The sequence below is a fragment of the Panthera onca genome, chromosome B1 (assembly GCF_046562875.1).
Source record: "Panthera onca isolate mPanOnc1 chromosome B1, mPanOnc1 haplotype 2, whole genome shotgun sequence".
Lineage (NCBI taxonomy): Eukaryota > Metazoa > Chordata > Mammalia > Carnivora > Felidae > Panthera > Panthera onca.
Window position 1 is genome coordinate 130742524 of NC_138342.1, and position 23895 is coordinate 130766418.

At 39.2% G+C, this 23895-nt stretch overlaps 1 protein-coding gene and 1 pseudogene across 12 annotated transcripts in view; one reads left to right on the plus strand and one right to left on the minus strand.

The window, feature by feature from the left end:
- Positions 1–23895, plus strand: part of TRIM2 (tripartite motif containing 2) — a 160516-nt gene that overhangs the window by 94857 nt on the left and 41764 nt on the right. For 7 of the 12 annotated variants that reach the window (XR_009616131.2, XM_060653972.3, XM_060653967.2 and 4 more), the window contains exons 2-3: positions 8907–9091; positions 13952–14189. Coding sequence is in view for 11 of the 12 variants with exons in the window: in XM_060653967.2 (XP_060509950.1) it covers positions 8907–9091; positions 13952–14189 (423 nt within the window). In the remaining variant the exon portion in view is untranslated. Of the gene's footprint in view, positions 1–8906; positions 9092–13951; positions 14190–23895 lie in introns of those variants that run through there. The other 5 variants (XM_060653975.3, XM_060653968.3, XM_060653973.3 and 2 more) reach the window with 2 other exon arrangements.
- Positions 5877–5975, minus strand: LOC132693444 (U6 spliceosomal RNA; annotated as a pseudogene).

Below are 23895 nucleotides of genomic sequence, written 5' to 3' on the forward strand. Positions count from 1 at the left end.
AGGGGGGAAAAAATCCTTGGGTTGGACCTTAGATTTGCTTCCTGAAACAGTGGCTACGATTATTCTGACAGCTTTCTCTACTAGTGTGCCCCACCCTTTCATTATTCCTTATTTTGGGAGGATAGGAAAGCAAGTAGGAAGGCTATTTATTTTAAGCTAAATATTAAATATTAATAAGTGGATTTCTGAACCAAAAGGTAAAATGGTATCCGTCTTAAGATAGATTCAATATCATTGCTTTAAGGAGCAGATCTGGATTCAGAATGAAGCATTTTAAAAATTATTAGTTTGTTTCTTTGGCTTAGATCGTATTACTGCAGTTTTATTCTTCGTGAATAATTGTTAGAGGTTTTTGTTATTTTTTTAGATTAGAATATGTAAGGAGAGCCATTTGTTTGTCCAGATTCTTCAATTGATTTCTTAAGTATTAGGATTCAGTTCTGCTTAGCGTGAACCTATTTTCTGGTGTCTTTCATTATTTTCAGGCAGACGCTTCAGCAGCCCCGGTCCTAACCGTCTGTTAATGTTAAATAATGCACGCCCCTCCCGAGCGAGCAAGCACACAATGAGAAGTTTCATGTGTGCTGTGGTATGAGAAAGCAGCTTTTTGTTACAGAGACGTTGAGTCGTGGCCTATCCTAAACCTCTAAGTGTTTCTTTCCAGTTTTCTCCTAGAAAGACCCAAGTGATTTGCATTGGAAAGATTAAAATAGGACTGAATGTACAAATGTTCTCTGATACAATGTGCCTGTTTGGAGAAACAGGAATCCAGGATATATATTCCATATATTTTAAAAATGGAGAATAAAATCTATACATATTTTTCACCAGAGTTAATATTATAATCCTGAGATGACTTTTTTTTTTTACTTATATGAAAAAAGCTTCGTGGATTTTTTTGCTTGTGAAATAAGCAAAAACACTCATTCTTTGTCTTACTAAAAATTGAAAACGTCCTTCATTTGGATATTTGGAGACATTAATTACTCCAAAGTTATGACTTTCTTGTATCTATCCCTAAGTCGAAGAAATTCTAAATGTGTAGCAATTTTTAAAAATTTAACCTAAGCTTAATTTTTAAGACTCCCTTGTGCTTTTTTTCATCATCTCTCTGATAAAACTAAGACTTTAACAAAACATTTGTATGTATTATTGAAATGTATGGAGGAGAAATACTTTTACACTTTAAAATATTTGCTGCCAAATTATTTACTCTCATAGGTTTTTTTTTCTTTAAAAAATGTGACTGAATTACTTCTAATTACAGCATAATTATAATTTGCACACACCTGTAATTGTTTTTTTGAAAATGTCTGATGCCATCTGTGCCCTTTATTACTTATGTAAGGATTTGAGTGTCAGAATAGAATTTGTCCTATAATGGGGTTGGCTATTAGAGTTCTCTGAATATTATTATTGTGCAGGTTGTCTGAAATGAACAGATCTGGTTTCCTCCTAGAATTTGAAGGTTTAGGTTAAACCAGATACTGAGGGAAAATATGAGCCCAGTGTAATTATTCAAACAGCACCTTGGAAGGAACCTTCATTATCGCTTTCTGCGTGCTAGTCTTTCTACCCTCTTTTACTTTACCCTCTTCTGCCTTCATGTTCTCAGTCACCTCCGTTCCTCCATTAAGTGCTTTTCATTATTCTTCTTGAAAACTTATTAGGTACACATTTATTCTAATCAGCAACAGAATTAAATAACGTACTCCTATCCACCAGGGACAAAAGGGGATTTGCTGTTACACAGGCCTATGTCTTTTGAAGTTCTGATGTAGAATAGATTTCTCCTCCCCCTTCTTGCTAACCTTGCCCAATTTCCAGAGCTTAGGGCCTTGGCCTTCCTCTGTCTTTTTTGTGGTCCCAGAATATGCAGCCTCCTTGTAGTCCCAAAGGAAAGCAAGGAAAGAGTCTTGGCAAGGTGATGGATGTGGGGAGAGGAAACCCCACTCATCCTGACTGTCCCAGGGCACTGTGGATGAATGTTAATCAGCCTGACCACTTAACACTCAATCACACAGGCCCAGCTTTCTGTACCTTAGAAAACTCAAAACAAATCTTAAGAACTGACTTAATTACATTGTAAAAGGCGAGGCTGTCTATGAAGAAGGCAAAGACAAATAGTTATCTATACTAAGAGGTAGAGGAAATAGGCATAAATATTCTAAAGATGAGTTGGGGGCTTGACATAAATCAATTTCCGTGTGGTAAAACCCAGCAACCTTGGGAAGCTGTCATACATTGGACCCTGGAAATGATAAGAACCTTTGGAAAGCTTGGGCACATCCTTGCCTGCAGAGAGAAGTTAAAGTGAATGGCTTCTGGAATACACACCCACTCACCCCCAAACACACACGCTTATGCATGTACTATCAGAAAAGATATTGCATCTGGCCTTCTAATTTACAAAATGGCCCATTTGGGAGGCTTGATTTATCTGGAAATAGGTCACCCTGTTTTAATTTCACTGAAGATTGTCCTCTTTTCTTTCTTCTAGTTAAGTCCTCTGTAACAATGCAAATTCAGTTGCAGGTGAATAAAAATATGCTCATAAATTTTAAAAACTAAAAATACTTTGTTTCTTTAGTCATGTTTTAACCTGTGCCTTGAGCTCTAGGTACCATCTGTCCTGGCAGGTAAAAGATAGAACATTGTGAGTTATAGATAATCCTAATAGTTTGAGATTTTCTTTCTGTAAACGCGCCAGAAAAATTTTTAACTTCTTGGGAAGCTGGTTTTATTTTTTATTTTTATTTTTTAATAATTCAGAATTTACTACTTTCTGTTTTTAAAATGTTATTTATTTTTGAGAGAGGGAGAGGGAGGGGCAGGGAGAGAGAGGGAGACAGAGGATCTGAAGCAGGCTCTCCCAGGCTGAAGCAGAGAGCCGGATGTGGGGCTCAAACTCACAAACCGTGAGATCACCTGAGCTGATGTCAACCACTTAACCGACTGAGCCACGCAGGCACCCTGGGAAGCTGATTTTAGCCTGTCTGCGTCGTTGTCATTGGCAGTAAAAATGTAACCATACTAATAAATTAATCCAGCTAAGTGGCCACAAAGAGAAGCAGTAACCCAGGAATGCCATAAAATTAAACAGAAGTGGAATCTAGTGCCTTTAGGATGGTATATAATCAAATATGCTGACTCTTACCCACAAATCACATGTTAAAATTTTATTTTCCAAAGGAATCTTGACCTGTTTCCCAACCATGTTTCCTAGCCTAGCCAAGTTTTCCCCCAACTCTCTCCCCTTCTCAAGCAGAGTGCTTTCAATTTGTCTTTTGTCTTCTACCCTCCCTTCCTGCTCTTCCCCCTCTGGTGTCAGCAATAAAAAGTTTGGATAATTATCTGATCTAAATGGTATACTCTGGGGTGGGAATTGTGGTCTCAACCCTAGAATTGTGGACCCAGGCATTTTCCTTTTGTTTCTTCTCCTCTCAAGTTCTTCTTTTCCACTTGGTTGTCATTTCCACCAAGTTCTAGGGGATTTGAGGACGTGAGCCAGGAAAAATACCAGAGGTGATGTGAGGGAAGAAATGCTAGGATGGGGGGTTTGCAAGGATTTTGTTACATGCGTTTTGCATTGTTGTTACAAAAGCTGTTTAGTGGGCACGCCCCACTAATGAGGAATTTTTGTGTCAACTTTCTTAGACTTTGTATTTCCGCGCACATGTGTCCTCAGTAGTTCTCAATTCCCGTTCCGCCTTTGTGAGTGTGTTTAAGTATGTCACTGAATATTTACCCTCTGGCTGACGGCTTGTGTTGCTAAAGATTAGACGATCACGTGGGAAGGCAGGTAATGTCTGATGTCAAATGAAAACATTCACATGACTGATGACAACCATGCTGTTTATTGTGTACTAAGTCAGCCGGTGCCGCTTTTTTCTGCTACTGGGACTGAGTCCATTCCCATGTTATACTTTATTTGCTCAGTTCAGTCAAAGAAATAATGAGTGTCTATCATGTACGAGGCACAGTTCTAGCTGCTGCAATCCTTGCCTTCGTGAATCTTACATCCTAGAGAGGTGGGGAGGAGACAATATGCAAGATAAACACATTACATACTATATCAGAAAGTGATCGTTGCAACAGAGACAGAGAGCAAGGACGGGAGATAGCAAGTGCTGGGGGCTGGGGGGCAAGTTTCAATTTTAACCAGAATGGTCAGATTGAGAAGGTGCTATTGAACAGAGAGGTAGAGAGGAGAACCAAACCCCTCTTGTAAGCAGTATTGCTGTTGGTTTTCCACTGACAAGGAGCCTCAGCCAGTCTCCCCACATAGCGAGAGCTCTCATAGGTAGTTAATGTCAACAGCACCCTAATGTTGGCTATTTATGTAGTTTTAAAATGGCCCTTCTTAGAGCGCCTGGGTGGCTCGGTCAGTTAAGAGCCCAACTCTTGATTTTGGCTCAGGTCATGATCTCATGGTTCATGAGATTGAGCCCCAAGTTGGGCTCTGTACTGGAGCCTGTTTGGGATTCTCTCTCTTTCTCTCTCTCTGCCCCTCCCCCACTTGCTCTCTCAAAATAAATAAATAAGCTAAAAAATTTTTTTTAAAAATGGCTCTTCTTGCCATCCCTTCTCTGTCATTTCCTCTGTGTTGGCCTTTTGTCGGTATGTAGAGTGCTAGTTCCTGCATCCAAGAGGATTCGGGTTCCTTCAGAGACAAAGCCCATTCCATGCATGCTTGTAGGCGCTCCTGTCCAGAAATTGGTTTTGCAGATCTCCAGGAGAAGAGTAGTTCTATATGCTGATCTCTTTCACTATCATGTGCTTATTTCTGCTGGTCATGTGAGTAAGAAGGATCTCTGACACTTCAGAAACCAAGATGGAGAAAGGAGAACAGCCGAGAATCTAAATAAGTATTTATTGCTCTTCTAATCAAAGCAACCAGAAACTGTGGTAGTGCCCGGACACTTTAAAGGCTGTATACATTTTATGTATATTCCTCGCGGCGTATTCAGACTGATGGAAAGCTTCCTGTGGTGCTTGTTAGCACATTCTGTGCCTCCATTTTTCTTGGTACTTTATCCCTTAAGGAGTAGTCAAATTGTCTTTCTATTGTGGGTATCCAGTTATATTCAGGGAATGATCATTACCCTGGCAGAGTCTCGGTTTGGGGATCTTTGGGGCTTGGAAGCCTTTTGTGTTGATTCTGAGAGTCCTAAAAATCCAGATGTCTTCAACAGGTCACTTGTGACAGATCTGTAATATTGTCATGCTTTTAAATTAGTGTTAATGAGTCAACTTAATTTACCATATAAATTAACAATACTAACAAAGACTTACTCCCACCCACTTCAATAATTATCATAAAATTAGAGTGAAATATTTTCATTTCAGCATCAGAACATAATGATGTGAGCTCAAGAAATTTCATTTATTCAAATCATACCATTTGATTAAAACAAATGGTTTCTCCTTGCCCAAACCCTAAAACTCTAAGGTTAAAAAAAAAAAAAAAAAGAGTGAAATCAATGCGATGTTTTCTCTGTACTTTTTTCAATACTCAGCATGACTGATTATTTCAAAGGGGGATATGAAATTTTTCAAAAGCTATTCAAATTAAAATTATTTTTAACTTATTTTAACTGAAAAGTTCAATATAATTTTTTAAAAAGTTATTTGTTTGTATTAGAGATAGAGAAAGAGTGTGAGCAGGGGAGAGTGGCAGAGGGGGAGGGGGAGAGAGAGAGACAGAGAGGGAGAATCTTAAGCAGGCTCTGTACTCAACTTGGAGCCCTGATGCGGGACTGGATCCCACGACCCTGAGATCAGGGGTCTCAGCCAAAATGACCTGAGCCAAAATCAAGAGTCATATGCTCATCAACTGAGCCACCCAGGTGCCCCTTAGATATAATTGAAAATGTATATATATGGAACACATCATGAATTTTTGTGTCATCCTTGCTCAGGGGCTGGGCCAATCTTCTGTATCATTTCAATTTTAGTGCTGCTGAAGTGAGCACTCCATAATTTTTATCACACACACACACACAGACACACACACACACACACAGACACACACACACAAAGTGTTAATCTTGTTTAAGATTAGGTATCAGATAAAGCAGAAGACTTGAAATCTGAGCTTTCTGATTCACTGATTTTACTGGATGACCTTGAGCAAGTCATTTAAACCCTCAGCTTTGGTTTCCTTATCTTAAAGACAGACAAATCCATTCCTTCCCTTTTCTGATGTCATGGGGATGTGGTTAAGAAAAGCAGATGATGTGCCAATACTTTGAGCTCCTGAGAGATGAGCCACATTTAATCCAATCAATGAATATCATTCTCTACTCTAGTTCTTTAGGGAGACATTCTAGGAAAGAGAGAGCAGATAGTGCTGGCTAATTAGATATGTCGCACTCACGCTGTTTTAACTAATGCAGCGAGTTCTGTTCAGATGTGACACTCGTGTATAGTAGGTTCTTTCACAATGTTCTGTCTGTTTATGAATCATGCTCTTTAATGAGCTTATCTAGAAAGTATAGAGTTGGGATATGGGTGTGTCCTATATGTAACTATACTCAATTATGTATAACTAGTAGAATTTTTAAAATGTTTATGTATTTATTTTGAGAGACAGCACACACATGCAGGTGAGGGGGAGAGAGAGAGAGAGAGATGGAGAGAGCGCAGAACCCGACTTGGGGCTCAATCTCACAGACTGTGAGGTCATGATCTGAGTTGAGTTCAAGAGTCAGATGCTCCATCTACTGAACCACCCAGGTTCCCCGATAGGATTTTCTTATTACGAGTTGACATACTTTTTAAAAATGTGGTGAACTGGTGGGGAGAGAGAAGAACTATCATTCATGTTTGAAAAGAATTTCCATTAAAAAGTGTAGAATTGTTGATTCTGTAAATATGGTATTTCCCAGCTTCAAACACAGGTCCCAGGCCAAGTTAAAATATTATATATAAACCAAGCTTTTATAGTACATACAGCCTTCTTAAAGCACACGGTCAAGGGAGATGTGGTGGTTTAAGGAGTGAACAGGCTATGGGTTTTGCATTCTGACAAACTTCTTAACTGAGCCAAGGTTTTCAAAAATCTGTGGAATGAGAATAATATTACTTTCTGCCTAGGGTCATATTGAAAATTAACAAATTTTTTTTGTAAAGAGTGTTTCTGTTGGGAATTGGGGGGCTGTAGACACCTTACCAAATATTTAGAAAATTAAGAAGTGAATTTTAGCTTAACCTTGGTTTACCCTTTTGGAATAGAAGCCAGATGTTCTTCAAGGTGGTAAATGAAGCTGTGTTTTATGTTGTAATTTTACCCTCCCTTGGAGGCCCTCTGCATTTTTCTCTCTTGCCCTCTTCTAATTCTCTTTTTCTGGCACGATTCCTGACATTTTGAAACCTTCTCTGAACTAATTAATTTCACCAGGTCCCTCAGATTCCCACACATGAATACCAACAGACATTTCTTAAAATGTTAGGAATTATCTGCCTTTGTCCCTGCTCTGTGGCAAATACATTTTAGCATACAATCTATAAACCTTTAGTTCTGAAGAGAACACTCTGAACCACATACAAAGGTCTTAATAAAAAGTTCTAATTATTCTGGAGCACCTGGGTGGCTCAGTCGGTTAAACGTCCGACTTCAGCTCAGGTCGTGATCTCATAGGCGGTGAGTTCGAGCTCCACGTTGGGCTCTGTGCTGACAGCTTGGAGCCTAACTCGGATTTTGTGTCTCCCTCTTTCTCTGCCCCTTTTCACACTCATGTTCTTTCTCTCTCTCTCTCTCTCTCTCTCTCTCTCAAAAATAAATAAATATTTAAAAAATTTTAAACAAGTTCTAATTATTCCATCCTTGCATGTTAACAGTATGTAGGGGAGGGAAAACTGTTTCTCAACACACTTCAATTCTGTTCCTGAAGACTGCAAATTAAACTGACAAAAGACAGATTATCAAGAGAAAAGGCTGTACACATTTTACTGGTAGTTTATTTTTCCAACATAATATATAATATTCTAAGTTTAGAATTTAATATTTTTAATTTTACATGCATGGGAGCTTCACAGAAAAGAAATGAAATCCCAGAGAGGCAGTTGGACCTGGGGGCTTATATACTGTTTTAACAAAGGATGACAAATGGTGGAGAAATGGCTAGATAAAGGAAAAGGAGGTTTAGGGACAGTAAATTGTAGGAAAGTGACCAGGAAATGTATGGTCCATAAGGGTTGTTGAGTAAGATTTGTTATGTAGGCTCCTCTCCCATGCTATCTCTGGTGATAATTAAGAGTCTCCTCTTTTTGGTATGGGAGAGTGGGGCACCTTTACAAATGAAAATTTCCTTTGAAAATGGGAAATCGATGCCCTGCTTTTAAGCAGGGGGGAGAGGACAGAATGCCCCTCGCCAACCACCAGCTGCCTTACCGTGTCTGCTGTTTCTCAAGTGCCTCCAGCTCAAAATAATCCTTATGCCAAGATGGCACATTTTGGAGTGACATTTTGATCCCCTTCAAGTACAATAGTTGGGAAACCATTTTATCTTAGTAAGACTGTTCTATTTGATATAGATTATACTTTTATAAGACTGTAGGTATAGAATCAAATAGAGTCATAAATGAAGGCATGAACAGGCAGAGCTGTATAAGTATTTGGCCCCTCAGTTACCCTTGCTTGCAAAGCCAGCAGGCATGCCTCTTTGTGCAACATACGTCTTCTAATTTGTTTTGTTTGCATGGTGAACATGTGATCATTTTATTGATTTACAAAATAAACAGGCATTTCACTGTATGCCTCATCCAGCATTGAGGGTTGGTTATGGTCATTTTGAGGTCACTGGCATGGAATTCTACCTGTATTCATAACACGGTGTCTGTAGTGAATGAACCAATGATTGATTTGCACTTACAAGTTATTATATATTTTTTCTGTCTGACAGCAGCAGCGTGCAGGGTCAAAGACAGCCGGCCTCCCATGTCAGTGGTCTAGGATGGCCAGTGAAGCCACCAACATCCCAAGTCCTGTGGTGCGCCAGATTGACAAGCAGTTTCTGATTTGCAGTATATGCCTGGAACGGTACAAGAATCCCAAGGTTCTCCCCTGTCTGCACACTTTCTGCGAGAGGTAAGCCTCCTTTGTGCTCAGAGAAGAGAGTTTCACAGACTGATCTCCTCTAGCTTACCAAGGGGTTCTTTCCGGAATTGTCCAGTTACCTATGGGAGACAATAACTCTTTTGTGCTTATGATAGATATCTAGAAACATAATCATGAGTTGCCAATAATTTACTCTATTTTATTATTTTTTAAAAAATTTTTTAATGTTTTTATTTATTTTTGAGACAGAGAGAGACAGAGCATGAGCAGGGGAGGAGCAGAGAGAGAGGGAGACACAGAATCGAAAGCAGGCTCCAGGCTCTGAGCTGTCAGCACAGAGACCAACGTGGGGCTCGAACTCACGAACAGTGAGATCATGACCTGAGCCGAAGTCGGACGCCCAACCGACTGAGCCACCCAGGCGCCCCTAATTTACTCTATTTTAAATAACTACAAGTGAGAGAAAGCAATCTAGTAGCTACTGATTCATTCCCACAGGACATAGAACATTAAATATTTTAGGATTTAAAAAATGTTTTAATTTCTCCCTTGTTTTTCGTCAATTTTTGCCAACCACAGTTCCTTCATACAGTATCTTTGGTGAGGGCCAATTAAAAATCTATTATGGGGCACCTGGGTGGCTCAGTTGGTTGAGCGTCTGATTTTGGCTCAGGTCACGATCTCGTGGTTTGTGGGTTCAAGCCCCACATCGGGCTCTGTGCTGACAGCTCAGAGCCTGGAGCCTGCTTCGGGTTCTGTGTCTCCCTCTCTCTCTCTGCCCCTCTCCTGCCCACATTCTGCCTTTCTCTCTCTCAAAAATAAACAAACATTAAAACAAAATTTTTTAATCTATTATCTTCTCCCATACAACAAACACAAGAGGTAAAATACCTTAGTTAAAAGGGAGAGCTTCCTCTCAAAGATACTTCAGAAGTGGGGCACCTGGGTGGCTCAGTCGGTTGAGCGTCCAACTTCGGCTCAGGTCATGATCTCACATTCTGTGAGTTCGAACACCGCGTCAGGCTCTGTGCTGACAGCTCAGAGCCTGGAGCCTGCTTCAGATTCTGTGTCTCCCTCTCTCTCTGCCCCTTCCCTGCTCACGCTCTGTCTCTCTTGCTCTTAAAAATAAATAAACATGAAAAATTTTTTTAAAAAAGATACTTCAGAAGACACATACTAATGGCACATTTGAACATAAAGATGTTGCAGATGAAGAAAAAAACTATGTGTATGAAATAATTATAAATTACCTGAACATGTAATTTGCTATATATGAAAACACATTTCTTTATCCTTCTTAGTTTTTTCCATTGAGTTAATCAGTTATCAAAATACATCTTTACTTTCTCGTTTAACTTAGCACATAAGCAATTAAGCAGATAAAGTTTGTTAGTAATTAGTTTATCTGTGTCCTAATTTAAGTATTTCCCTAGTAAGGTTATATTTTTTTTTCTTAAAAATAAATATAGCAATTATGTTTTATAGCATTGTGTTAAATATATTTTCTATTATTATTAAATATACATAATTAAAATGCTTTAATTCTTGTTATAGAATAGGAAGTGGTGTTTCCAATGGCTTCAAATCAGTGCTAATTATATTTACCATCCATTTTTAAATATACATTTGTTAAAGTTGATTTACTTTGTAAGATCTCAGGTGCAACAGAATAACCATATCCATGCTGGTGATGGATAGACAGAGAAGGTGGATTTGTTACTGGCCGTTGTGGTTTTTTTGTTTGCTTTTTAGGGGGTTCTTTTGGTGTGTGTGTGTGTGTGTGTGTGTGTGTGTGTGTGTAGAGTTTCTGTTTGTTTTAATAGTGGTATATAGGGCACTAGCACTTTTCACTTTATTTATTTTACACTTTGGTGCATTTTGTAATTTATAGTCCAAAATGACTAAATGGAGAGTGACTTCCCCCCCTCACTCAATGAATCTAGCTAAAACATGAATACCAGCTAATTGTCCCTGTGTCCCTGGGCTCACATGGTAAGATCATTATTTGATTTGCAGCAGTTGGCCTCTTCATATATAACACTGAGAGGAACTCAGTCTGAGCCTGGCAGAGCCTCCTATTCCTCGTGTTCAGTTCCCAGGCAGTGCGTTGTTTGGCTCCCGTTTACGTGCTCTGACAGGTGAGAAGCAACAGTTTTGGGCTGTCCTGGGTCTGCCTCACGCCCTCTCAGTTGGGTCTCACCCAGTCTACTTCTGTTCCTCCATCTAATGGCCGGTGGTAGAGATTTTCCAGAGCCTACCACAGCAAGTCCCTGTGGAATGCATGGAATGGGTTTTGAGAAGGTCACAGTGGTCGCAATATGGAGAATATTAGAGGTTAGAGGATACAAGGGTGGGTGACAGTGCATAGAGCCACTGCAGAAACCCAAGAAAGGCTGGTGTAAAGCAGATGATGAGAACTGGAAATGTTGGAAGGTATTTAGGAATTTCCAGCCTTTGGTGATGGGTTGGATGTGGAATATGAAGGACAGTTACTGTTTTCAGCATGGCTCCATCATTCCTAGATGAATGGATGGAGGTGCTGTTTGTTGAGATGGAAAGAGGACCCAGTTTGGGGAAAGAACATAGCTTTGGTTTTGGACATGTTGAGTCTTAGAGCTTGTGTGACATCTAAGAGGAGATGCCAAGAAAGCAGTTGGTGTAGAGATTAGGGGCTCAGAGGAGACGTTTGTGGAAGGAATAGAAATGTGGGAGTGTTGTGTTTATAGCCCTGCACATGGATATGATGTCCCACGGAGAGAGGGGTGCTAATGACAGAGTCTGGACTGGCCAGTAGAAAACCAAGAGCAGACAGAAGGAGAAGGAGGACCAAGTGAGTGTGCTGTCACAAGCAAGAGAAGATAAAGTTTCAAAAAAGGAGAGGTGGGAGGCAGCGGTCACATTTAATGAGTGGTACTGGGAAGGATAGGAGTGAAAAATGTCTATTGTCTGGATTTGGATGCCCTCGGTGACCTTAGCGAAAGCTATTCTGTTTCTGGTATTGATTCAGTGCTAGGTACTTCTGTGACATAGGAAAGTCCATTAACCTCCTTGATGGCATTTTCCTTATCTACATAATATGGGGAATGAGACGAAATAAGAAGTTTTCGGATTTCGTTTGGCAGAGCAACAGGGAAACATTATGTAGAGTAGTTATATAGAACTTAGGTTCTGGTGCTTAAGAACCTGAGTCGCCTGGGTTTGAACTCCTGCTCTGCCCTTGACCACTGGAGTTCTGAGAGCAAGCAACTTTGCTTCTCTCAGCCTGTGTTTCCTCGGGTGTCTAAAGTACATACTTCAGGGGCACCTGGGTGGCTCAGTTGGTTAAGTGTCTGACTCTGTTTCAGCTCAGGTCATGATCGCACGGTTTGTGTGTTTGAGCCCTACATCGGGCACTGCACTGAGAGTGGGAAGACTGCTTGGGATTCTCTGTCTCCCTGTCTCTCTGCCCCTCCCCACCCCCCTCTCTTTCTCAGAATAAATAAACATTAAAACATAAGTAAATAAAGTACCTACTTCATATGGTTTTTGCAAGTACTGTGAATCTAGTGAGCAGGATCTATATAAGTCATTACTAGCAATGCATTTTGCTAATTAAATGAATTAAGTTGATGCCTTTTGAGGAGAGGCAAGAAGAGATCATGTTGGTATGACTCCGGGTGTCCTATCCCTGCTTCAAACAAAACATTTCCACTGGGAGGTGTTTTTTTGTTTTTTTTTTTTTAAGGTTTATTCATTTTTCAGAGACAGAGACAGAACATGAGGTGGGGAGGGGCAGAGAGAGAGGGAGACACAGAATCCGAAGCAGGCTCCAGGCTCTGAGTGTCAGCACAGAGCCCAACATGGGGCTTGAACCCACAGACCGTGAGATCGTGACCTGAGCTGAAGTCAGATAGATGCCTAACCAACTGAGCCACCCAGGCGCCCCTCCACTGGGAGGTGTTTTTAACATGGGAGATCTGCTTATGCTTTTGTATGCAACTATGTGTATGAAATAATTAAAAATTAACTGAATATGCCATTTGCTATATATGAAAACACATTTCTTTATCCTTCTTGAGTAGTTGTTCCATTGAGTTAATCAGTTATCAAAATACATCTTTACCTTCTTATTTAACTTAGCACATGAGCAATTTCACATATGAAGTTTGTTAGTAATTACTTTACCTGTGGCTTAATTTAAGTATTTCAACAGTAAGAGAAAACTTCAACCTGTTTCTCCTCATTGTAAAAATCCACAAATCTGTGAACATGACACTGGATATTGTAGAGCAATGCTTCGCGACCTTTTTAAAAATTTTTTTAATGTTTATTTATTTTTAAGAGAGAGAGAGAGACAAAGTGTGAGCGGGGAGGGGCAGAGAGAGAGGGAGACGCAGAATCCGAAAAAGGCTCCAGGCTCTGAGCTGTCAGCACAGAGCCCAACACAGGGCTTGAACTCACAAACTGCGAGATCATGACCTGAGCCAAAGACGCTTAACCGACTGAGCCACCCAGGTGTCCCCTGCAACCTTTAATAGGCATATAAATCACCTGATTCAGACTCAGCAGGCCTGGAGGAAGACCTAAGATTCTGCACTTCTTCCAAGTTCCCCGGAGAGGCCAATGCTGCTCATTTGGGGCAAGGTTCCCCAGAACACTACCAAAGTCAATGATGTTACTCTTTTCCTTGAGGGTTATCCTTTGCCTGATCAGTTGATAGGGGCGCGGGAGTACACATTACCTCTTGGTTGCTGAAATCTTATTTTCCTAGAAAAGAAAACTACACAGGGAGTTTCTGCAAATAACCCATGTAGGTGCAGAGAATGTATGGTACCTGTGAGAAGAGGTGGTCCTGCTCTTGCTCGAGAGCCCACTGTGCTGACAGTCCACCTGCTTCTGCTCCCGCAACAGGTGCCTGCAGAACTACATTCCCGCCCACAGTCTAACCCTCTCCTGCCCAGTGTGCCGCCAGACCTCCATCCTGCCCGAGAAGGGGGTGGCCGCGCTCCAGAACAACTTCTTCATCACGAACCTGATGGACGTGCTGCAGCGAACTCCCGGCAGCAACGTTGAGGAGTCCTCCATCCTGGAGACGGTCACCGCTGTGGCTGCCGGAAAGCCTCTCTCTTGCCCAAACCACGATGGAAATGTAAGTGAGCGGATTGCAGACGCGGCCTGGGGGCATGACTGCTTTGATTTGGGTAGGCTTCGGGCAATCAGAGGTTATACGCTAAAGCAGAACTCCACCTGGAAAATGAGTAATTAGAAGGCATTTTTAGCAGTGCTCAGGCTATTTTGCCTGCTTACTTGCTCTGATCAAATTCATTTAAATGATCAGATCAATCTTCATTGTGTCTATTAGCATGTATTATTAGTTTCCCCAGGAGAGCAAACCCATAACTATTTGCACAGTGGGTATTCTTGACCCACATAAATATCTATATAGTAAATTCTGGATAAAGATTAAAAATAGATACGTGCTGCAAATTGAGAATGATTATTAAAATATTAATTAATTACAGCTCTTTGTTTTTCTTTTGAGGGAAATTTTTCTCCTGCTCCATTAGGCCCTAATCCTTAATAATAAATAGAATTTGAAGATGTGTGAATCCTTGACAATAGATTCTAGATTTTGAATTCAAGCGTATTTTCTGCTACTAGCAAGCATAATAGGTGATATAAACTTAGGAGAACCTGTGTGTACCATTAAAGAACTGATTCACAATAGCTATGTCACCTGAAGAGGCCACATTGTACAAGAGCACTGGCTTTGGATTTCAACTGCCTCGTTCAAACCCCGCTCTTCAACTTATTCCTGTGTCAGCTTTGGCACGTTTATTAAGTTCTCTGTGTCTCACTTTCTCATCTGTAAAGAAGAAGTAATAATTGTATTTACTAGGGACCCCTGAGTGGCCTAGTCGGTTAAGCATCCAACTTTGGCTCAGGTCATGATCTCGCGGTTTGTGAGTTCCAGGCCCGCGTCGGGCCCTGTGCTGACAGCTCGGAGCCTGGAGCCTGCTTCGGATTCTGTGTTTCCCTCTCTCTCTCTGCCCCTCCCCCGCTTAGACTCTTTTTCTCTCTCTCTCAAAAATAAATAAACATTAAAAAAATTAAATAATAGTATTTAGTACATGGGATTACTTGGAGAAGTAAATGTTTAAGTCATATAAAGCATTATAGTTAGCTCTTGATAAATGTTAGCTATGAAGATTATTTCTCGTCAGTGACTATTCACTTTTTTCTTTGTAATGGCCACTTCAAAAGTATTAGAAGCTGCTTATAATAGAAGGCATGGGTCTAGTAAAACCACTATCGAGCAAGCTATTAATTGTTAGAGCAAAGGAATAATTATTAGCCATGACTGTTGTTTGTTGACCTCATTTCATGCCACTCTCTCTGCCCACCACACGGCAGCCTCACTGGCCTAGAACTTGCCAAGTGGCTTCCCACCTTGGGGCTTGATTATTCTCTGTGCCTTCTGCCCGGAATGCTCCCTGGCTAGCTCACCCTCATCCTTCATGTCTCTGCTCAACTTGCTCCCACACAGAGCAGTCTTCTGTAACTGAGGCAAACCAACCTCTGACACCCACTTATTAGCCATTACATCACTTCCTGGATTTCCTTCCTGGCATCCACCATGCTCTGCTTGCCTTCATCTGTGTATTTGTTGATCTTCTGGCCTTACTTTTAGAAAGTGAGCTCCAGAAGGTCAGGGACCATGTTCACCATTATATTGCTAGCACTAAGCACAGTATCTTCTACATGGAAATGTAGAAACAAACAGAGACTGTCTATCCTGAGCTTGCTATAACAAGGAACCAGCCACCGTCACTTCTGTTTTGGTAGAGACTCAAAGGCAGGCAGAGGAGTGGGAAAGCTCTACCGCAGACAAAAGGGAAAGCTTTAGGGATGCGCTGTTTGGAGGCTGTTGGCACGGGGAAGCTGGAGACAGAGAGACAGAGCGCGAATGGGAGAGGGGCAGAGAGAGAGGGAGACACAGAATCCGAAGCAGGCTCCAGGCTCTGAGCTGTCAGCACAGAGCCCCACGTGGGGCTCGAACTCATGAACCGTGAGACCATGACCCAAGCCAAAGTTGGACGCTCAGCCGACTGAGCCACCCAGGAGCCCCTACGTATCTTTAATTAATTATTTAATTGAAAGCACACCAGGCTGTCAATAGCCACAGTTTCCCATGCAGTGTACTCCAAGGGAGAATTACCATGTAAGTTTTGTAAAGGAAACTTTAAATGGTGCCTTCAATTAGTTGAGCATTCTTCTTATGACCATTTCTCACACTGGCTCTCCCTGAGGCTGTCTTCTCCTAGAGGAGCTCTAGCTCAGCTCAGGTCATGATCTCATGGTTTGTGGGATCAAGCCCTGCGTCGGGCTCTGTGTTGACAGTGCAGAGCCTGCTTGAGATTCTCTCTCCCTCTCTCTCTGCCCCTCCCCCTGCTCTCTCTCCGATGCTCTCTCTCTCGCTCTCTCACAAGATAAATAAATAAATGTTTATTAAAAAAATGAAAGGAGTTCAATTCAACAAGCTAGGGAAAACAACTAAGTAAATATATGGAACACGAAATAATAGAGATAAACTTCGTTTGAAAATAATAAAACAATTGAGTTAATAAACCTAAGAGCTGGTTTTTTTAATTAGTGAAATAATTTGATATCTGGTAAAACAAAAAAGGGAAAATATATCAAATTAGGACTCTAACAAAGAGATACCAGTACAGGTAAAAGGAATATTTTAGAACAAATATATCAATGCTAGGTGCTAAAGGCTAATATACTTGAAAGATTGAACGAAATGGATGATTATCTAGGAAACTGGAAGTGATCAAGAAAACCCGAGTAGGCTGCTAATTTTGCAAGAAACTGGTAAAACTTTATTTGAAACCTAATTCCTTCAAAACAAATATGTGTAAAACAAATATGATTCATAGTGTGGTCTGCATCTTAAGAAAAGATAGAAAACTCCCTAATTCACTCGTGATATACTCATAACTTTAATACCAAAATCTAGTGAAGACAGAAAAAGAAAACTATTAATCATTCAGTTCATGAAAATAACTGTAAAATTCTTAATTAAAATACCCCAACAAATCCTTACTATGTAAGAATTAAGAATCAGGAAAAACATGAACATCACAAAAGAATTAAGAGTTAGGAAATATGAACATCACAAAAGAAAATGAGCAGAGAACTCAGAAAATTCACAGAGGACATATAAATGGCTAATAATAGTATGAGAAATGTCAAGCTTCACAAATAATCACATCTTTTCAAATTGATTTTTAAAGATAATAAGCAGTGCTGATGAGGATATGGGGAGATGTTTTCATTTGCTGTGGGTGGGAGGGTAAATTGCTCTTCAGAAAGTTTATGTCAGTTTGTCGAACTATAATGAGTGTTTTACACAACTTCCTGTCCTTTAATTCAGTAATTCCACTAGTAGAAATATTTCTAAGGAAATAGCTGGAGAAAAGAATGAAGATATAATAATGTTCATTGAAAATTTTAGATTAGAGTAAAAATTAGAAATAATCTAAATGTGCAATATTAGGGAAATGGCTAAATTATGGTAAGTCCGTACACCTGACTCTTGGGTAGCCATTAAAATTGATGGTTTGGTAACAGATGACATTTATGCTAATATGTGGGTATGCTTGTATGTTTATATAGACTTTCATTTTTTAATTAGTCATTCCACACTGTATATTCAGTATAGAAAGGAGAAGGGTATAGAAGCAATAGAGACCCTTGGATGCCACCAGCTGCTAAGCAGAATCTGTCTTAGAGATGCTGATTCCAGCAAAGTTAAAGAATCCTTTAGGTTAAAACTTCCCTTTGTCTCTCTCCAAATGCATCACATCAAATCCACTAAAATTTAGATCTATCTAGAATTTGAACCTCTTTAAGGTAGATGAAGCTATTTAAAGTATGTTTTGGCTGATTTCTCTTTGCTGGGTCATTATGATTCTTTGGAATCATAAAATTTATAAACCAGCAAGAGGTCTTGGAAATTAACAGCGTGTGCCTTGAATCGTTCTATTGTTTTATCATAGATTGTAGTTCACTGCTGCTGCTTTGAAACAGAGGTCCTCATTGCATATTCAAGCCAAATGCATGCAATATTGCAGATAAATTGCTGCAGTTAATTGCCATGGGTAAATCTTTAAAAACAATTCAAGCATCTGAAGGTTAATAAAATTGGGTAATTAACAATAAAGCAGGATGTTGTCCTCATAAACTGCCTGGTGCTGATTAGCACATGTGGATGAAAGCCTGTCATTTACTTTAAGTGCTGTGACACTCTCTGTCTTCTAATTAAACTGCCATGGCTGCATTGTCCAAATACAAAGAAAAATGGGAATAATGGTCAGTGATTTAAGAGGTTCTTTGCACGTAAAGCAGACATTTGAGCTCATGCCTCATGGTCCCAGAACCGCAAATGATCATTAAACCCTGTTATGGCTTGCTTAGGCACCTTACTAACAAGGATGTTAAGAGGTACAAAGAAGAGATCCTCATTAAGAATGCCCTATCACTAACAAGTCCCCACTTCCACAATCCTCAGGGCTGTTCCAAGGCCCTGACCACCCTTTCTAGCATGTTAGTAGTGCATATGGTCTTGCCTTGTCATCTTCACAAGTAGTGTCTACCTGTCAACAAAAATAAGCTAGTCCTGGCCCCTGGCCCAGCCGCCCAAGAACAAACACCAGTATTATCTCACTCAAGATGGATGAGCTCAGCTGAGTCTCACGCTTGACGCAATTAACTCTCAGCTTGAGTCAAAGCTGCCAGATCCTGAGCACAAACATTTGGGAATGACTAGTTGTTCACACTTTAGAATGATTTTAGGGCCTTTGTTTCCAAGAAACACTTAGGATTCCAAACCAGGGACAATCACCTATGTGTGTAGCTCTCTCTTCAAAGATGCATTTTTTTAAACTAATTAATGCAATTTTTTTAAATTAATTTTTTTTTAAATTTTTTTTTAACGTTTATTTATTTTTGAGACAGAGAGAGATAGAGCATGAATGGGGGAGGGGCAGAGAGAGAGGGAGACACAGAATCGGAAGCAGGCTCCAGGCTCTGAGCCATCAGCCCAGAGCCCGACGCGGGGCTCGAACTCACGGACCGCGAGATCGTGACCCGGGCTGAAGTCGGACGCTCAACCGACTGAGCCACCCAGGCGCCCCTAAAATTAATTTTTTAATTAAGGGAAAATTCACATAACATAAAATGAAACAGTTTAACCATTTAAAAGTATACAATTCAAGGGCACCTAGGTGGCTCAGTCAGTTAAGCACCTGACTTTGGCTCAGGTCATGATTGAGGTTCATGAGTTCGAGCCCCACATCAGACTCTGTGCTGACAGCTCAGAGCCTGGAGACTGCTTTGGATTCTGTGTCTTCCTCGCTCTCTGCCCCTCCCCCACTCACACTCTGTCTCTGTCTCTCAAAAATAAATAAAAACATGTAAAAAAAATTTTTAAAGTATACAATTCAGTCTTTTTTAGTGTATTCAAGAGGTTGTGTAAGTATCACCACTAGTTCCAGAACTTTTTCATCATGCCACTCCCCATTCCCCCCTACCCCTAACCCCTGGCAATCACCAGTATGCATGTTATCTCTGCAAGATTTGGCCATTATAGACATTTAATACAAATCAGTCGTAAATTATGTGGCCTCTTGAGTCTGGCTTCTATTACTCAGCATAATGTTTTCAAAGTTCATCTATATTGTACCATATGGCCAAACTTCATGTCTTTTTATGACTAAAATAATATTCCATGGTCTGGATATACCACAATTTATTTGTCCATTCATTAGTTGATGGATATTCATGTTGTTTCCACTTTGGGGCTATTATGAATAGTGCTATGAACATTCGTGTACAAATTTTTGTGTGGATGTATGTTTATAGTTCTCTTGGGTGTATACCTAGGAATTGAATTCCTGGGTCCCATGGTAATTCTGTATTTTACTTTTGAGGAGCCACCAAACTGTTTTCACAGTGATTGTGCCAGTTTACATTCCCACTAGCAAAGTATAAAAGTTCTGATTTTTCCACATTTCCACCAACACTTGTTATTATCTGACTTTTTGAGTCTAGCCACCCGAATCAGTATAAAGTATCTCATAGTGGTTTTGATTTGGATTTCCTTAGTGACTAATAATATTGAGCATAATTTTTTGTGTGTGCAAATTGGCCATTTGTATATTTTCTTTGGAGAAATGTCTATTCAAGTGCTTTGCCAGTTTTTTGAATTGGGTTCTTGAGTTGTAGGGTTTCTTTATATGTTCTGGATACTACATCCTTATCAGATATATGAATCGCAAATATTTCTCCTATTCTTTTCACTTTCTTTTTTTTAAAGATTTTATTTTTAAGTAACCTCAACACCCAACATGGGAGTCGAACTCACAACCCCGAGATCAAGAGTTGCATGCTCTACTGACTGAGCCAGACAGGTGCCCCTCTTTTCACTTTCTTGATAGTATCTTGATAGTACCCTTCATCCACAAGATTTTATTTTGAAGAAGTCCAATTTATCTATTTTTTCTTGTTGCTTGTGCTTTTGGTGTCATATCTAGAAAACCATTACCTAATCAAAGGTCATAAAGGTTTACTCCTATGTTTTCTTTTCTAGGAGTTTTATAGTTTTAGCTCTTACATTTAGGTTGTTAATCTATTTTGAGATAATTTTTGTATGTAGAGTGAGGTAAGCATTCCACTTCATTCTTTTACATGTGGATATCCAGTTGTCTTGGCATCATTTGTTGAAAAGACCGCTTTTCTCCATTGAGTGATCTTGGCACCCTTGTCAAGAATCAGTTGACCATAAATGTATGGTTTAATTTCTGGACTGTCAATTCTATTCCATCTATCTATATGTCTGTCCTTATGCCAGCAACACAGTATTCTGATTACTCTATCTTGGTACCACCTTTTGAAATTGAGAAGTCGAAGTCTTCCAATTTTTTTTTTTTCAAGATTGTTTTGGCTATTCAGAGTCCCATGCAATTCCATCTGAATTTTGAGAATAGTTTGTTCACTTTTGTGGAAAAAGGATGCTTGAATTTTGATAGGTATTTCACTGAATCAGTAGATCGATTTTGGGAATGTTGCCCTCTTAACAGTATTAAGTCTTCCTATTCATGAGCATGGGATATCTTTACATTCATTTCCACTATTTAGGTATTCTTTAGTATCTTTCAACAATGTTTTGTAGAAGTCAGTGTACAAGTCTTACTCCTTCTTGGTTAAATGTATTCTTAAGTATTTTATATTCTTTTTGATGCTACTATAAATGGAATTATCTTGATTTCATTTTTGGATTGTTCATTGCTAGTGTATATAAATACAACTGATTTTTGTTTGGTGATCTTGTATCCTACAACTTTGCTGAATTCATTTGTCAGGCCTAATATTTTTGTGGGGGGGGGTGTTGTATTCTTTAGTTTTCTGTATATAAGTTCATATCATCTCTGAATAGAGAAATTCTAACTTCTTCCTTTCCAATTTGGATGCATTTTATTGCTTTTTATTGCCTAAATGCCCTGGTTAGAATTTCTAGTACATTGCTGAATATAAATGGCAAGAGTGAACATCTTTGTGTCGTTCCGTATCCTAGGGGGTTAACATTAGGTATAATGTTAGGTATAGGATTTTTGTAGATACCTTTTATCAAGTTGAGGAACTTTTCTTCTATTTCTAGATTGATAAGTGTTTTTATCATGAAATGGTGTTGGAAATTGTCAAATGTTTTTTTCTGCCTCAATTGAGATGACCATGTGGAGTTTTTTTCCCCTTTATTCTATTGGTGTGGTGTATTACATATGTTGATTTTTGTATGTGAACTACCTTTGCAGTCTTGGGATAAACTCCACTTGACCGTATTGTATAACCCATTTTATATGTAGCTTGATTCAGTTTACTAGTATTTTGTTAAGGATTTTTGCATCTATATTCATAAGGGATATGAACTTTACTGGTGATGTTTTTTGGCTTTTGTGTTAGGGAATTGCTGGCCTAATAGAATAAGTTAGGATATGTTTCCTCCTCTTCTATTTTTTGAAGAATTTGGAAAGATTGATGTTAATACTTCTTTAAATATTTGGCAGAATTCATCAGTGAAGCCATCTGGTCATGGGCTTTCTATATTGGACATTTTTGGAATACTGGTTCAATATCCTATTATAGGTATATTCGCATTTTCTATTTCTTCTTTGGGTCAGTTTTATTAGTTTGTATGTTTTTAAGAATTTGTCCATTTTATCTATGTTATTCAATTTGTTGGCATACAACTGTCCTTAGTATCCTGTTTGTCAATTTTTTTGATCTTTACAAAGAACCGACTTTTGGTTTCATTGATTTTCTCTACTCTGTTTCTCTTTTCTATCTTATTTGTCTCCACTTTCATCTTTATTATTTTCTTTCTTTTTGTTTTGGTTTTGATTTGTTCCTCTTTTTTGGTTCTTTAAGGTCGAACCTTAGGCTATATTGATTTAAGATTTTTCTTCTTTTTAAACTAGGCATTTACATCTAAAATTTTGCTCTGAGAACTCTCTCATAAGTTTTTGTATATTGTGTTTTCATTTTTGCTCATCTCAAAGTATATTCTAATTTCCCTTGTGATTTCTTCTTTGACTCAATGTGTAAGAGTAAGTTATTTAATTTTCATATATTTGTTAATTTTCCAGATTTCCTTCTATTATTGATTTCTAATTTGATTTCATTGTGGCTAGAGAAAATATTTGTATGACTTTAATCTTTTTAAAACTTATTGAGAGTTTTTACCCAATATATGGTCTACTCTGGAGAACGTCCTATGTGTTCTTGACAAAAATGTGTATTCTGTTAGTGAATAGAGTGTTCTATATGTCTGTTAGGCCTAGTTGGTTTATAATTCTCAAACTTTCTATTTCTTTATGGATCTTCCATCTAATTGTTCTATCATTAATGAAAGTGGGGTACTGAGATCTCCAACTATTATTGCTGAACTATTCATTTCTCCCTTCAACTCTGTCAGTTTTTGTTTCATATATTTGGGGGCTCTGTTGTTGGGTACATATTTGTTTATAATTGTTATATCTTCTCAATGAATTTATCATCTTATAGTTACAGAATGTCCTCTTTTGTCTGTTGTAACAACTTTTGTCTTAAAATCTATTTTGTCTCAGAATAGCCACTCCAGTTCTCTTCTGACTACTATTTGCATGGAATATCTTTTTCTACCCTTTTAATTTTAATGTATTTGTGTCCTTGACTCTAAAATGCATCTTTTATAGACAGCATTCAATTCATTCATTGAGTAGTTTTTGAATACTTACTTTGTGTAAGGAATTAGGCTTTTTGTAAGAGAGTTCCTGTGCTCAGGAACTTAAAACCTTATAAATATTTCATAAACTGAGGTATAAATAAAAGTGCTTTGGTAGGAGGATTCACTTTATGAAAATCCACTAACCTTTAATAAGACTTATGCCATTTAAAAAATTGTTTTAATGTTTAATTTTGAGAGAGAGAGAGCGAGAGCGGTGGATGGCAAAGGGAGAGAGGGAGACACAGAATCTGCAGCAGACTCCAGGTTCTGAGCCATCAGCACAAAGCCAGATGCAGGGCTCAGACTCACGGGTGGTGAGATCATGACCCGAGCCGAAGTTAGACGCTTAACCGACTGAACCACTCAGGTGCCCTGACTGATGCCATTTTCTGTACATGTGTTATACTTCAAGAAAAAGATCCCTCCAAGAGTATCTTGGGAATTCAAAATTATTTTCAGCCGAGAGAATAGGGAAATGCCTTCCCAAGGAAACTGACTTAATAGGCTTTGTGTTATATTGTTACTG